General features: G+C 51.6%; 1 protein-coding gene across 17 annotated transcripts in view; it reads right to left on the reverse strand.

Moving 5' to 3' along the window:
- Positions 1–17290, reverse strand: part of ACSF3 (acyl-CoA synthetase family member 3) — a 72800-nt gene that overhangs the window by 28530 nt on the left and 26980 nt on the right. For all 17 annotated transcript variants that reach the window (XM_017859487.1, XM_017859513.1, XM_017859468.1 and 14 more), the window contains exons 6-7: positions 13505–13617; positions 912–1038 (exon numbers count right to left, since the gene is read on the reverse strand). In XM_017859487.1, the coding sequence (XP_017714976.1) occupies positions 912–1038; positions 13505–13617 (240 nt within the window). The remainder of the gene's footprint in view (positions 1–911; positions 1039–13504; positions 13618–17290) is intronic.

The following is a 17290-nucleotide window of genomic DNA, read 5'->3' on the forward strand; positions in this document are numbered from 1 at the left end:
CCACGTACGCCCACTATCCAAATGTCCATCCACGTACGCCCACTATCCAAATGTCCATCCACGTACGCCCACTATCCAAATGTCCATCCACGTACGCCCACTATCCAAATATCCAAATATCCATCATCCAAATATGCCCCATGGGGCGGGACACGGGATCCTGGGACCAAGCCAGCTTCTCACAAAGGAGGGGCCAGGCGGCAGCGGCTCAGGGCAGGCTCAGGGAGAGCAGGAGGGTGGCAGTGGCGGCTGCCACCAGGCTCCAGGGGTGCTGCCGTCTCTCCTGACCGCCACAGGCTTCCTGGGCCACCTCAATCAGGCAGGCAGGTTCCTGCTCACCCACAGGCCTGTTCTGGCAGGCAGAGAGAATGCGCTGATTTGTGGAACAGTAAACGAAGAGCCACACTGCCAACCAACCACACTGTGGCCGCTGACTTCTGACCGCGGTGTGGAGAAGGATGTGGAGGGCACAGGTATGGTTGAGCATGGGTGTGGTGAGGTCTCTGGGTGCAGGTGCAGGGGTGCACCCTGGAGGTGGAGGGTGCCCCAGCCCACGAGGGGCAGCAGGGCCACCAGGACGGGCTGCGTGGGGCCCAGCGTCTGTGGTCAGGGTACGTGCGTGCCAGAGCGGCTGTCGTGCTGAAGACAGCGTGGAAGCCTTGTCACGGGGCACCGGGGCCCCTGGCACTGAGGGACAGGGCCAAGGAGCCTGCTCTAGCGGCCGGTGGGCAGGCTGGGTGCTCAGAAGGCAGCACCATAACAGCAGCCCCCAGCTCCACCCCACTCCATCTTCCGCCTTTGGCTGAAAATTCTGGGAATTCCCAGCCTCGGTGCCACTCAACCTGGGCAGCGAGTTGAATTCTTGCCTATTCCCCCGGGGTCTTCTCCACTCCCACGGGGCTGGGTCCTACCTGTCTTAAACCAGCCATCCACGGTGAATGCACTTTTAGTTTCTTCTGGTTTATTCCAGTACTCTCGAAACACGGAGGGTCCCCTCACCAGCAGCTCCCCCTCCTTCTCTTCAAGCCCTGGGGTCACCTGTGGAGGATGAAGAAGGTGGAGGTCAGAGCCGGGCACACCTTCTTGGGATTGGCCCTTTCACCCTGTGGGCTGCTTCCAGCCCACCCCGGGCCATGCGCTTTCTGAAACTGAGCGCTTTGTTGGATGTTTGGAAGACGCAGGTTTTGACAGGTGGACGCCAACCATGCTGAGCTAACGTCCCCGCTGTCCTCGTGGGCCTGGTGCTCTGGCCGGGAGCTGGGTGCCCCCCGCTGTCCTCTGTGGTGCCCTGGCCGGGAGCTGGGTGCCCCCCGCTGTCCTCTGTGGTGCCCTGGCCAGGAGCGGGGTGTCCTTTCATTCCTCCCGGAACAGCCACAGAAGCAGGTGCTCCTACCCCATCCCCTAGACTCGAGCATGTAACCGGCCCAGGCCTCAGCACTCAGGGCCTGAGCTGGATCCAGGCAGCCCGTCCACATCTAAAACCTGTGCCCAAATCCCACCTTCGGGGTGTTTCTCAAACCAGGGAACACAGCAGCGGGCATCTGTCCACACCTCGCCCGCAAGGGCTGTGGCAGCTCGGAGCCGGCAGTGCCCTCCGCAGGGCTGACTGACCAATCACAAGACGGAAGACTGTGGGAAGGGAAGGTGGGGCCCAAGAATGGGGGGTTCCTGGAGGCCCGTTACGCATGCGGGCACTGCCGTGGCCCCAGGAAGTACAGCCTCACCGTTCTTCTACTGTGACTGTGGAGAGGGCAGGAGGGAGGCTGGGTTATATGAGCCTGGGCTGGGGGTTCCAGCAGCACCAGGAGCAGATGGCATGAGCACGTGGGAGGCCCTGGACACAGTGGGTCTGTGAAGACACCAGCCGAGCCCTCAGCTCATAGGTCAGGAAGGTCTGGGGAGGGCAGGGAAGGAGCAGGGGCTTCAGGTGAGCAGCTGCTAGCTCCACGACCCTCACCCTTCTCAACTGCAAAAGCGGGCAGTGCCCTCCGCAGGGCTGTGAAAGCGTCTGGCTGTGACCCAGGAGGTCAAGGGATGTGTAGAGTCTCACCGAGGCTCATCACCTGCCATCTGGAATGGACTTCAAAAACCAGGGACCAGGGAAGTAGGCAGCGAGAGCGCGGAACCTGCTAATCTGACGCGGAGAAAGGATGCTGACCAGGGAAGTAGGCAGCGAGAGAGCGGAACCTGCTAATCTGACGCGGAGAAAGGATGCTGAGACGCCCTGGGGCCAACACTGCCCCACGGCAGACTCCGCCCAGTGCGTCGTCCTGCTGCCAACCTGCCAGCCTGGGCTCCCCCCAGGAGGGGCTGACGCCACCCACAGGGGGTGGAGCACCTGCCCCGCATGGTGAAAGGGCTTTCTGCACAGTGCCCAGCCTAACTCCTGTTGCTCAGAGCCTCGCGTTTGTTTTTTCTTTTTTTTTTTTTTTGAGGCGGAGTCTCACTCTGTCGCCCAGGCTGGAGTGCAGTGGCCAGATCTCAGCTCACTGCATCCTCCGCCTCCCAGGTTTACGCCATTCTTCTGCCTCAGCCTCCCGAGTAGCTGGGATTACAGGCGCCCGCCACCACGCCCGGCTAGTTTTTTGTATTTTTTAGTAGAGACGGAGTTTCACCGGGTTAGCCAGGATGGTCTCGATCTCCTGACCTCGTGATCCACCCATCTCGGCCTCCCAAAGTGCTGGAATTACAGGCTTGAGCCACCGCACCTGGCCGCGTTTGTTTTTTCAAATGAAACCACGGACTTTATCTGATTCCGCGAATGTTTTCACTGCTGTCCTTTATCTGCTCCACTGCCATGGTCAGACTGGCCACTGGTCAGTACGTTTGTGGGACATGTAGAGACAGCAAGGCAAAGGCCCTAAAAATAAAATGACATTGAGGCCAATCCCAGGGAAGGAAGGTCAGACTTTGCAGAGTTAAGCCAACTAGGTCACAGTAAAACAAACACCTCAACATCTTTATAGAATGTCAACAAGACCAAGAATCTCATCCCTAACATTAAAAATGTCCACGGTACAATACAAAGTTACTCAACACAAGAAAAAAACAGAAAAATAGCAACTCATGTAGAAAAGAATACGACAGCACTGAAACAACATAGTTAATGGAATCATCTGAAAAAGACTTTAAAGCACTATTATAAAAATGCTCCAAAACGTAAGGGCACACTTTGGAAGGCTGAGGCGGGCAGATGCTTGAGCTCAAGTGTTTGAGAACAGCCTGGGCAACATGGCAAAACCCTGTCTCTACAAAAAAGACAAAAATTAGCAAGGTGTGGTGGTGCGTGCCTATAGTCCCAGCCAGTTGAGAGGCGGAGGTGGGAGGATCGCTTGAAGTGGAGGTTGCAGTGAGCTGAGACTGCAGCACTGCCCTCTAGCCTGGCTGACAGAGTGAGACCCTGTCTCAAAAATAAATGAATAAATAAATAATAATAAATAAAAAAAAGAACAAATAAAAAAGAAGGGGCAAACACTTGGAAATAAATGGAAAAACAGAACGTCTCAACAAAGAAATAACAGACACGAAGCAGAACCAAACGAAAATTTTAAAAGTGAAAAATACAGAAATAGAAAGTCACTGACTGGCTCAAGAGCAGAAGGATGATGAAGAAATGCATCTGACAACTTGAAGAAAGAGCAACAGAAATGACCCAAAATCTGAACAGAAGAGAAAAATAACCAGGAAAAGTAAACACAAAACACACAAAGGGCTAACGTTCATGTTACTGCAGTGACAGAAGAAAAGACTTAGGTGCAGAAAGACGTTTGATAAAATTTGGCTAAAAACTCAAAATTTGGTGAAAACATAAGCCTATAAATTAAAGAAGCTGAGAAAATCACAGACAAGACAAAGCAAAAGATGCCCAAGCCCAGACACATCATAATCCAGTCACTGACACACAGAGAGGAACACAGGTTTCCACGACCACTGATTTCTCCACGGAAACAATGGAGGCCAGAAAGAAGTGGAGTTGTATTATTATTATTATTATTTTTGAGACAGAGTCTCACTCTGTCACCCAGGCTGGAGTGCAATGGCATGATCTCGGCTCACTGCAACCTCCACCTCCCAGGTTAAAACAATTCTCCTGCCTCAGCCTCCCAAGTAGCTGGGATTACAGGTGTGCGCCACCACGCCTGGCTCATTTTCGTATTTTTATTAGAGATGGGATTTCCCTATGTGGGCCAGGCTGGTCTCAAATTCTTTGTTTTTTTTGAGACGGAGTCTTACTCTGTCGCCCAGGCTGGAGTGCAGTGGTGCAATCTCAGCTCACTGCAAGCTCCACCTCCCAGGTTCACGCCATTCTCCTGCCTCAGCCTCCTCAGTAGCTGCGACTACAGGTGCCTGCCACCAGGTCCAGCTAATTTTTTGTTTTGTTTTTTTCAGTAGAGACGGGGTTTCACCGTGGTCTCGATCTCCTGACCTCATGATCCGCCCGCCTTGGCCTCCCAAAGTGCTGAGATTACAGGTATGAGCCACCGTGCCCAGCTGAAATTCTTGACCTCAGGTGATCTACCCCTCTTGGCCTCCCAAAGTGCGCTGATTCTGGGCATGAGCCACCACATCCAGCCAAGAATCATATTTTTAAATTGCTAAAAGAAAATAATTGTTAACCCAGAATTCCTAATCCAATGAAAATATCCTTCAGGAAGGAAAATAAAATACCTAAGACATTCTTAGATGAAGAAAAATAAGATAATTTGTTGCAAGCAGATCTGATCTAAAATAATTCCTGGAGAATGTCCTTCAGACAAAAAGAAACTGGTATCAGAAGGAGACCTGGTACACTGGGAATACAGGAAAAGGAACAGAAGCGGCAAACAGTTGGGTGAATGAAGTTGAGTTCCTTTCTTCTGAAGCTCTCTAAAATATTTTTGACTGTTGAAAGCAAAAATTACCATTTTGTCTAATTGAGTAGATAACAAATATAGGTATTACACTAACCACGCCCTAACGGCAGAGGGCAAGGAGCCAACATGGAGGCAGGGATGTGGCTCTACATTCTTCTGGAAGTGTTGAAATGTTGACTCTAAGGAGACTGTAAAAAGGAAGTATGTACATTGTAGTCTCTGGAACTATTACTGAAAAAACTATGCAAAGACATTTAGGCTAAAAAACTTGAGACAAATTAAAACGGAATACGAAAAAATAACCTCAAAGAAGGCAGTAAAGTTAAGCAATAAAACCCTCAGGGAACAAGAGTAAACAAATAGTAAAATGGTAGACTTAAATTCAAGCATATCAATAATTACATTAAATGTAAATGGTCTAAACCTACTAATTACAAAGCTTGTCAGGCTGGAGTAAAAAAACACACATAATCCAACTGCATGCTGTCCATAAGAAATTTCCTTCAAATACAATTACACATGCAAATGCCGATCAAGAGCAATTAAAATAGCTATATTAACATCAAAGTAAACTTAAGAGCAAAGAGGGTTACCAGAGCATCAAATGTTAACAAGAGTCAATTCACCAATAAGACACAATCATTATAAACGTGAATGTACTAAACAACAGACTTTCAAAATACATGAAGCAAAAACTGAAAGCAGAAACAGGCAGTTGTAGTTGGAAAATTCAACCCCTTCTTCAGTAACAGAACAAGTGGTGAGAAAACCAGCCAGGATACAGAAGAACTGAACAACAAGATCAAACACCTTCATCTAATTTACAGAACAGACATTTACTAAAGCAAGCAGGCCACACACTCTCGCTCGGTCACCCAGGCAAGAGTGCAGTGGCACAATCCATAGCTCGCTGCAGCCTCAAACTCCCAGGTGCAGGTGATCCTCCCACCTCAGCCTCCTGAGTAGCTGGGACAAAAGGCGTGTAACACCGTGCCCAGCTAATTTTTTGTTTTTAACTTTTTGTAGAGATGGGGTCTCACTATGTTGCTCAGGCTGGGCTCAAACTCCTGGGCAGTGATTCTCCTGCCTTGGCCTCCCAAAGTGTTGGGATTACAGGTGTGAGCCATGGCGCCTGGGCAGAATATATACTCTTTTCAAGTACACCAGAACATTCTTGAAAAGAAACCACATTGTGGGCCATAAAACACAACTTCACAAATTTAAAAGAATTGAAATATACCAAGCATGTCTGCAATGGACTTAAACTAGAAGCCAATAACAGAAAGATAATGGAAAAATATCCAAATATTTTGAAATATGTGCTGTACTTCTAAATAATCCACAAGCCAAAGAGGAAGTCTTAAGGAACATTAAAAATATCTTGAACTTGGCCGGGCACGGTGGCTCATGCCTGTAATCCCAGCACTTTGGGAGGCCGAGATGGGCAGATCACGAGGTCAGGAGATCAAGACCATCCTGGCTAACCCAGTGAAACCCCATCTCTACTAAAAAATACAAAAAACTAGCCAGGCGAGGGGGCGAGCGCCTGTAGTCCCAGCTACTTGGGAGGCTGAGGCATGAGAATGACATAAACCCGGGAGGCGGAGCTTGCAGTGAGCTGAGATCCGGCCACTGCACTCCAGGCTGGGCAACAGAGCGAGACTCCGTCTCAAAAAAAAAAAAATCTTGAACTAAATGAAAATAAAAATATATCAAAATTTAGGCCAGGCGTGCTGGCTCATGCCTGTAATCCCAGCACTTTGGGAAGCCAAGGTGGGCAGAACACTTGAGGTCAGGAGTTCAAGATCAACCTGACCAACATGGTGAAACCCCGTCTCTACTAAAAACAAAAAATTAGCTGGGCATGGTGGTGCATACCTGTACTCCCAGCTACTCGGGAGGCTGAGGCAGGAGAACTGCTTGAACCTGGGAGGCGGAGGTTGCAGCGAGCCAAGATCATGCCATTGCACTCCAGCCTGGGCAACAAGGGTGAAACTCTGTCTCAAAACAACAACAACTACACACACACACACACACACACACATATATATATATATACATACTTATAAACTATATATATATAAAAACTTGGGGATGCAGCTAAAGCAATGCTTAAGGGCAATGTATATCATTAAATGTACACCTTATAAAGAGGAAAGGTCTCAAATCAATAATCTAAAGCCTTACCTTAAGCAACTAGAAAAAGAGAAAAGCCAGAAGCAAGTAGAAGAAACCAAGAACAAAATTGGTGAAATTGAAAACAGAAAAATAAAGAAAAATCAATGTATCCAAAAGTGACTTCTTTGAAAAAAGACCCATAAAACAGATAAACTTCCAACAAGGATAACAAAGAAAAAAGAAAAACAGAAGACACCAATGACCAACATGAGGAACTGGGGCCATTTATAACTCCAGGCCCTGAAACCACAGAAAGGTTAAGATGGGACGTCCCTTATTAACCTTTTAATGGTTTCATGGCCTGAAGGGAAACTCTACACAAAGAAATTTAACAGATTAAATGAACCAATTCCTCAAACATTATATGTACCAAAAGTCACCCAAGATGCAACAGATAACCTGAACAGTCCTATAAGCACTAAAGAAATTGAATTCATAGTTCTTTTTCTTTCAAAAAAGAAACACTGGTAGGGCACAGTGGCTCACACCTGTAATCCCAGCACTTTGGGAGGCCAGGAGGGAGAGTCACTTGAGCCGAGGAGTTCAAGGCTCCAGTGAGCTATGATTGCACCACTGCACTCCAGCCTGCACGACAGAACGAGACCTTGTCCCACACACACAAAGTAATAACAGAAAAGAAAACCTCTAGGCCCAGATGATTTCATTGGTGAATTCCACCAACATTGAAAGAAGAAATAACACCAATTCTACACAATCTCTTCCAGAAAAAAATAGAGAAGGAGGGAACACTTCTCAACTCACTGAATGAGGCCAGCATCACCCTCAAACACAACCCAAGTAAAGTATAAAAACGGGAAACTGCAGACCAAAATTTATCACGAATACAGATAAAAAATACTCAGCAATATGCTAGCAAATCAAATCCAGTACTACATATAAAAAAAAATGACCCACCAGGACCAAGTGGGGTTTGTCCTGGGAATGAAAGCTTGGTTCAACGTAATCTACCATATTAACAGCCTAATAAAGAAAAATCAATCAGTACAGAAAAAGTTTTGAAAACATTCAACATACATATAATGATAAAAACTCTCAGCATATTGTAGATAGAATGGAATCTGCAAAAAGCCAGTAACTAACACACTTGCTGAAAGACTGGATCCTTTCCCTAAGATCAGAAATAAGAAGGTCCACTCTGCCTGCTGCTGTTCAATATCATATGGAAGTCCTGGTCAGGACTTTGGTCATACAGATTGGAAAGAAAGAAATAAAACTGTTCGTATTTGCAGAGAACATGATTGTATTTGTAGAAATTCCCAAGAGGTCTACAAAAATCTCCTAAAACTAGTAAGTTAATTCAGCAAGGTAATAACTAAAGTATTTGAGGCCAACACACAACAATCAATTCTATTTCTACCTACTAGCAATGAACAATTGAAAACTAACAACAGCAACAAAAACCTGACCATGCACCGTGGCTCACACCTGTAATCTCAGCACCTTGGGAGGTCGAGGCAGGCAGATCACTTGAGGCCAGGAGTTTGAGACCAGCCTGGCCAACATGGTGAAACCCTGCCTCTATTAAAAATACAAAAATTAGCTAGGTGTGGTGGCACACATCTGTAATCCCAGCTACCTGGGAGGCTGAGGCATGAGAATCACTTGGACCCAGGAAGTAGAGGCTGCAGTGAGTTGAGATTGCACCACTACACTCCGGCCTGGACAACAGGGCAAGACACTGTCTCAAAAAACAAACAACCCTCTCCCCACCACCCACCTGCCATACTTACAATAGTTTAAAAAGGAGAGGAAAAGGAGGAGAAGGAATAGAAAGAAGAGTAAAGAAAAGAAGAAACATTTACGTATAAATCTAACACAAGTACAGCATCTACATGCTGAATACAACACAAAAGAAACCAAAGTAGATCTAAGTAAATGGAGAGACATACCATGTTCATGGATCTAAGTAAGTGGAGAGACATACCATGTTCATGGATTGGAAGACAGCATAGTAATTGTTAATTCTCCCCAAAGTGATCTCCCCTATCAGAATGGCTAAATTCCAATCAACATCTCTCTCTCTTTTTTTTTTTAAGACAGTCTCGCTCTGTTGTCCAGGCTGGAGTGCAGTGGCACAATCTTGGCTCACTTAAACCTCCCAGGCTCAAACAATTCTCGTGCCTCAGCCTCCTGAGTAGCTGGGATTACAGGCATGTGCCACCACACCTGGCTAATTTTTCGTATTTTCAGAAGAGACAGGGTTTCACCACATTGGCTGGGCTGGTCTTGAGCTCCTGATCTCACGCTGATTTGCCTGCCTTGGCCTCCCAAAATGCTGGGATTACAGGCATGAGCTACCACACCTGGCTTTCCAATCAAGATCTCAAAAGAACTTTTCGTAGATATAGATGAGCTAATCCTTTATTTATTTTTTTTTTGAGATGGAGTTTTGCTCTTGTTGCCCCGGCTGGAGTGCAGTGGTGTGATCTTGGCTAACTGCAAACTCTACCTTCCAGTTTCAAGCGATTCTCTTGCCTCAGCCTCTCGAGTAGCTGGGATTACAAGCACCTACTACCATGCCTGGCTAATTCTTGTATTTTTAGTAGAGATGGGGTTTCATCATATTGGTCAGGCTGGTCTCGAACTCCTGACCTCAGGTGATCTGCCCACCTTGGCCTACCAAAGTGTTGGGATTACAGGCGTAAAACACCACACTTGGCTAGACAAGCTAATTCTAAAATTAATATGTGCACCGACACAACTCTGAAAAAGAAGAATTAAGCTGGTGAAATCACACTACAATTGTTAAGACCTACTATAAAACCACAATAGTCAAGACAATGTGGTGTTGGCAAAAGAGTGGAAACATAGATATAGATCAAGGGAACAGAACAGATAACCTATATGTACACCATCCCAAATATGTCCAATTATTTTTTAGTAAAGGGGCAATGGCAATGTAATGCAAAAAGAGTAGGCTTTCAACAAATGTCACACACACACGCAGTGCACGCATGGGTATCACATACACACGCAGTGCATGCGTGGGTATCACACACATACACACAGTGTGCGCATGCGCATGAGATCTCACACAATAGACACAGTGCGCATAACCCAAGTAACACACATACACGTAGCGTGCACAGATAACACATACCTCAGTGCGTACAGGGTATCACACACACACTGCAGCACAGGCATCACACACGTATGCACAGTGCGCACACGGGTATCATACACGCAGTGTGCACATGGGTATCATACATGCAGTGTGCACATGGGTATCACACATGCGGTGCACGCACAAGTATCACACATATACACATGCAGTGTGTGCATGGATAATCACCCAGTGCACGCACAGGTTCACACGCATAGGCCAGTGGCACAAGGGTACACACACACAATGCAGTGTGCACACGCGGTTATCATATACCTAATACACCACCAGTGTGCACACGTGCCCTCATGTCCTATGAACGTTGACAGTTCAGCCTGAAGCTTAGCGCATTTGGACGTTGGTGTTTCCTTCGGCGTATTTTCTTGTGTATCTGTGTGGAAATAGCCGTGCACCACCGTGTATGTGTATACCTGTGACGCCATGATACCCATGCGTGCCTTGCATGTGTGATATCCATGTGCATACTGTATGTGATACCCCTGTATGCACTTGGCGTGTGTTACCCTGTGGCACACTGCATGTGTGTCGGTACCTGTGTGCCATACTGTGTCTATGTGTGATACCATGTGTTCAGGTGTGTGGGATCCCCCTGTCTGATACATGTCACAGGACATGAGGAGTGCTACGAGCCAGCCACGCGACAAGGTGATGGAGGGGCTGGGCCCTGGGTCTGGCAGGCCAGCTGCCAGCTGGGGAGGGTCCAGATGCTCTGGACCCGGCGATGATCCTGGAACGGTGTTCTCCCATCCCCACAGGACAGTTTCCTTCCTGCAGGTACTTTGCTTCCTAACAAATATGACACCAAGCCTCATAGTTCAGGTCCGAAGGCCTGGTTGATCATCTGCCCAGGAAGAGTCATGAGTCATCCCAGAGGCCTAGGGACAGCTGTTCTCATGACTAGAGACAAACTGGTCCCGAGGGAGCCCTTCTGGGGAGGGATGCCGGCCAGGACCCACACCTTGGCCCAGACAAGAGTGGACTGGACGGTCCAGCTGACCGCCACAGCCTCACCTGAGCCACGTGGATCTGGGACCGCAGCATTGAGGGACACCCTTGGGCTTTGGGATGCTGTGGAGAGAAGGGCCACTGTGTGGGGCTCAGATGAAAATACTAAGTGTGTCTGCGAGTGTGAGCATGGGGTGGGGAGTTCCTTCGCATGAGACCCCAGGAGAGAGCAGCAGGTCCCTGATGCTGGGGCTTTTCAGAGTTCACAGTGCCCATGCTGTCACCTGGTCGTCCTGGGGCACCCACCCAACCCTCTGGGAACCCTGAATCTCAGGTGTCAGAGGGCACAAACCCTGAGGCCCTCAGACTGTGCTCCTCCCCAATAAGGGTCTCGGCCCCTGGTAGAGCCAGGCCCTGCAGGGCAGCTGTACCCTGCCTGCTGCACGGACTCCTTGGCTGAACAGGAAATGTTCCAGGGCCTGCTGCCAGCAGATGCAAACCCCCTGTACGCTAAGATTTAAGCAGCCCTGGAGTATCTGTGCGGCTTCACCTTGCAGGGTCTCCCTGCACACCTGTCGCAGAGGCCACCGCGCGGCACCTCTGTCAGGGTGCCCAGGGAGCTGAGTCTGCTGCTTCTATTTCAAGCCTATTTCAGGGAAGAAACCTGCAGACAGAAACAACTAAAGAAACTCAGGCAGGAGCAGTCAGGTGACGCGGCAGCCAATGCAGGTGTGAAGCTGTTAAGTTTTGTTTTAATTTAAGACAGAAACGCTCCCCACCCCCGCTCCGCCCCTTTCCCTGGCAACATCTCTGCCATTTCTGGCAGAGCAGGTGCTGAGAGGCAGAAGCGTCAGCTGACTGACACCTGGAGAGGGCTGCACAGCCACGGGGCGTCTCACTCCTCCACACGCCACTCACGCTCTGCTGTCTGCTGGGGACATTCCTGACTAGATGGTGTCCCCAACCCAGGCACAGACTGAGCCCTGTCCCTGCAGACAGGGCTGGACTGGCTGAGCTCGGGGGTCTTTGAGGTGTGGGCAACGGTACCACAGGGCACAGAGTCGAGAGCCAGGAAGGGCAGGTGTATTCAGGAACCCGATATGCGGGGTGTGGCCAGCAGCCTAGTACTAGCAGGGCAGAGGCATGAATCCTAGGAGAGGGGTGTCAGGACAACAGCACAGGCTGGAGCCTGAGGCCGCCCTACAGAGGGCAGGAGAGGTGGGTATCCAGCAAGGGGCAGTCACCCAGGTGGGTTTCAGGAAGGTGCCCCACGGCTCTCTGGGGGCCACAGTGGGGGCCACAGGGGATAACAGCCCACTGCAGGTGGCCCAGAACAGGCAGGACACACCGTGCAGTCCTCCACACAAGGTGTGGCCACTGCACCTTTCAGTGTCATTTAATGACACTGAAAGCCACCCACGTCCTACTTGTTTGCTGGAGCTAAAACGTTCAACCACGACCATCACTCCAACCCTCATGTGGTCAGGTGTGGAAACCAAGGTCCAGGGAGGGCGTGTGGCTGTTCACTCACGAGAGCAGGGCCCACAGCCCCTCAGCCTCTGTGCGGGGAGCTCAGTTATGCCCCATGAGGGCTGAGACGGCGCCACAGAGAAGGAAATGTGCTGAGATGAGACTCAGGATCCCTCAATCTTTGAAAACCTCAGGGCAACACAGTCAATCATGTGTGGTATCAGGTGTGGATACTGGCTTTAGAGAAAATAATTTCCTTTTAAATCAAGATTCCACTTCCCCATAATCCCTAGAACTTTCTCTGGGACGTGAATTCACTTGTGATGAGCAGATTCTCACGTTAAAATCCTCACAGAAATGAGACAATGTCCTTTCTTCTCGTTTACCCTTGTCAGTTTTAGAATAATGTACTAGATGAGGAGGCTGCCACAGAGTACTGCACGGGCGCCCACCTCAGCGTGCAGGGCTCTGTGAATCTCCCCACACCTACTCTGGGGGCCTGGGTCAGCGTCCCCTCAGGACGGGTGCCAGGGTCAGGCCAGTTCGTATTTCTAACCAGATTCCCATCAACGACAACGGCCTCTGCTGCTTTCTCTCTTCCCCTCAGCCAAGGCCATCACAGTGCACGTCAGCCTGTCCCCACGGACGGGGCCCCTGGGAGGAGCTGTGTGTCTGGGTGTGAGTCCCTTTGGTGTTCTGCCCTGGGCTCCCTCTGCCACTGCTCTGTGAGCGCACAGACGAACACGCAGCAGGCAGAGCCCAGAACACCAGCTGGCACCTGCAATGTCCAGGAGGCCGGTCCCCTGCATGGAGAGGAGGCTGCCTCCAGCGGAAAGACACACCAGTGTAACCACCCTGGGGGGGACCAGCCTGGACACACGGCCACCAGCCTGCCGAGAACAGAGTGGCTTACCTTGGTCCCCCTCTCATCTCCCTCCGCGTGGACGGTGTAGGAGCAGCCTTCCTTCTGTGGCTTTTCTGAGATAATGCGCACCTGTACTCCGGGCAGCGGGGTCCCCACAGAACCTACAAGAGAGGAGAAACACTGAAAGGGAGGCTGGAGTGAGGAGCCTGGAGGAGAGAAGTGCGCCTTGCGCTCGGATTCCACTGGGCTCCTGTGTGCCACATGCAAGAGTCTGTGTGGAGGGAGAGATGTGCCCTGTGACCCCGAGAGAACACAGCCTAGGAACCAGCGGGTGAAGAACCACACAATATGTGGCTGGCGAGCATGGTGTGCTCAGGCCCAGCCGATGCCACAGTGATGGCCACGCAGCACAGCAGACGCTCACGTGGCACACTGAGCCGCCCTGCCCCGGCCCCTCAGACATCACTTTCCCAGTTACCTCCCAAAGCCTCACAGCTGCCCACGGATTCTGGTGTCATCTCCACTTTTATACACTCGCTGGCCAGGGAGCACTGGCGACTCGCCCTGAGGGCCCTGGGGCTGTCCATGGTGAGGGGACCTGTGTGTGCCCGGGACACGGGCGGGCTAAGGCAGGACCTGCCCTATGTCTCCAGGAGGGGCTGTCCTGAACTCTGCATGGCAGGTGGACCACACTTTGTAGTAGCTCATTTATTAGACACCCACGATTTGCTCAGTGTATCCACCCCACCTGCACAGTTCCAACGTGGCTAAAATCAAACCTTACACTGGCCAGGGTGGGGGCAGAGCCCAGGGGGCGAGACATGTCCCGCCGGCACACACGGGCTGCTGCAGCCTCGCTCTGCCTGTGGTTTAGGGTGCTGGTGGGACGGCAGAGGCTGCTGATGGAGCGCGGCCCTGGCGATGTGGCATTAGCATGGGCACGACCTGGGGGCAGAGCAAAGGTGGGACTTCCTGTCTACCCCGGGGTGTGAAGCCTTTGCCCTGGCCTGCGTCAGGGAAGTGCCTGAACGCTTATCATGTGTGAGAGTCCACGCTGAGATCTGAGGCACTTCCAGGGTCAACATCGAGGGTCAGTGCAGCAAACTCTGTAATCCACGGGGCGTCCCGGCCTCCAGATGCTTGGTGAAGAGCTGTTGGTGCCTGGCTCGCTCTCGTTGGTCCCGCAGGCAAAGCCGGGCTAGCGTGGTGCACAGAGCGTCACCTAGGGAGTTCTCTGTGGTTCCAGGTGTGCAGACGTCCCGAATCTCCACTCTGGTCAGAAAACCGTGTCACCACCATGGGGGGGTGTGGCAGGGCCGGCTTCAGCCCCCTTTCTCCCATTCTTTCTCTTCCTTTATGTTTTGCTTCTGAAGATTTTAAAATGGGGGTGAAACCCGTGTTAACACACGACTTGCCATTTCACAGTGCGCGGCATGGCGGTGTTCTGCACACACACTGCACAGTCCCCTGCTCGCACCAGTCAGAACTCCCGCATGGCCCACGACCGCCACACCCTCCCTCCCCAGACCCGGCACCAGGTCTGCTATCCGTGTCCGTGGGTTTTCTGTTCTGGGCGTTTCACAGGAACAGGAACAACACAGGCGGCCTCTCGCCTCTTCCTGGTGATGCCTCTACTAGGGTGGGGATGTAGCACCAGGACCCGGCACAGTTGGGGTTGTGGCGGGGCCGCAGGTGGGGAGGCCGTGTGGCCATCCCACACCATCTGCAGAGGCTGAAGAGGCTCTGGGATGGTGTCTGGATTCTGCAGAAGACGAGCAGTGGCACTGCCCATGAGAGATTGAGGGAGTGGCCCCCACACTCCAGGTGCTGTTCATGAGAGATTGAGGGAGGGGCCCCCGCCCTCCAGGTGCCATTCGTTGTGCCCCGGGCACGTGACAGTGTAGATGTGAGAGCTCAAGGGAGTGAACAAAGGCCGGCCCTGCGAGGGCCAATGTGGATGGGCGCGGCCGCAGGCAGGTGGGGGGCACTGCCTTCCTGTCACAGCCCACCTCTAAAATTTGTCAGCCAGCCCCTCCCTGGTAACTCTGACTGGCCTGCGGCCCCTGTCCTGGTGTCTGGGATGCCCTGGTGCTCTGCGTGCCTGGGACCCAGGGAAGGGAAACCACCAGTAAGGTACTGCAGCTTCGCTGTCAACACCACAGAGCGGCCCAGGAGCTGTGAGCGCCTCTGAACTCAGCCTCCAATTAGAGTGTGATTAGGCCCAGCAGTCGTCGGCCATGAATTATTCATCTCCCTCCACAGGAACCGCACCGGGCACGCCCGCCCGCCCGTAACCATAACCGCGACAGAGCTCACCCTCCACCCGGCTTCTCTCTCTCCCCCAAGCACGGAGGGGGCGCTGCGCAGTGAGGCCAAGTGAGCCCAGAGCCTGCGGCTGGAGCGGACCCGAGTGCCAAAGCCACGTCCACCAGGGTGGGGGTTAGAGCCTGAGAGTGACGAAGGCTCTTCTCCACCGTGCCCTCCAGAAACACGGCTCAGGAGGCTGCATTTTGGAGCTTTTGTGGGGCATGTTGGATTTAATGCTGAGGCGACTTTACTTACTTTTTTCCAAACCAAAGAACTGACACTGCTGGTGATTTAGAGGCAAGGACAAAATCAGATACTTGATTCTGTTTTCGAGAAAAGGGAATGTCCCCAGCGCCCAGGCATTGTCTTTGGCACCTGAGGAAACCTGCAGTCGGTAGCTGAAGACTTGGGGACTGCTGCTCTCGCATTTCTTGCCCAAAGACCCTGAAGCTTCAGGGTCTCTGGATCCCCTTTCTCAGCCGGGGAGCCCTCCCTGTACCATCTGTCTGGGGCTCCTTCCTGTTCGCCTGGGAGTTCTGATTCCAGTGCGGGGAGGGTGAGCCTCCCCCAGGCCTCTGGGCTCCTGTCTGCTACTTGGCACCCTCGGTGTGGACAGCAGTCCCTGGGCTGCTCCTGACACCCTTGGTGTAGACGGCGGTCCCTGGGCTGCTCCTGGCGCCCTCAGTGTGGACAGCGATCCCTGGGCTGCTCCTGGCGCCCTCGGTGTGGACAGCAGTCCCTGGGCTGCTCCTGGTCTCAGCCTTGTATCTGGTTCCAGTAAAAAAGGCTGGGGGGGCCACTGTCCATCTTCTCTGTCGTCTCCAATCAGGGCCATTGAAGAGGCCACCGTGCTCCTGGCCGCGTGACTGCCTGGGAAGTGTGTGTGTGTGTCTGCGTCACTTACTAGCCACATGACCCTGGGCAGGCTCCATGGGTTCTTGCGTGTGAATGGAAAAAATGACCCCACAGCAGGGGCTGTTTTGAGAAGGTCAAATGAGAGGACGCCCACAAAGCAACTCTGTGTAAATAGTTATCGTCAACTACAAACTCTCTGTGCAGACAGATTCTGAATACACAGAACCTGTCCTGCTCACATGTCCGGAACAAAGAGAGGACAAAGCCTGGAGTCCATTACCCTTTCAGTCCTTACTTGCCTGCAGCCTGCAGCCCTCAGTGAGCTGAGCTCTGCTCATTCCGTCCATATTACATGGTGACTGTGGCCGGTGGCAATGGACAAAACCAGCACATCCTACTAAGAAGGACGACGATGAGGACAGAGACTCTAGGGACCACTCACATTTGATTTCAAGGTCCCCATCTTATTTCCACCAGGGAGCTCTAGCCACCAAAGAAAGAGCTGGTGCCACAGCCACCGTGGGGACGCGTGAGTCAGCCCAGGGCAGGGGCCACCAGCACTGATGATGGTTTCCTGGGGTCTGAGACTAAAGCACGAGCCGGCCCATGGCAGGGGCCACCGGCACTGATGGTGGTTTCCTGGGGTCTGAGACTAGGATCTATTTCCCACCA

The sequence above is a fragment of the Rhinopithecus bieti genome, unplaced genomic scaffold, assembly GCF_001698545.2.
Source record: "Rhinopithecus bieti isolate Rb0 unplaced genomic scaffold, ASM169854v2 scaffold_1618, whole genome shotgun sequence".
Taxonomy (NCBI): Eukaryota; Metazoa; Chordata; class Mammalia; order Primates; family Cercopithecidae; genus Rhinopithecus; species Rhinopithecus bieti.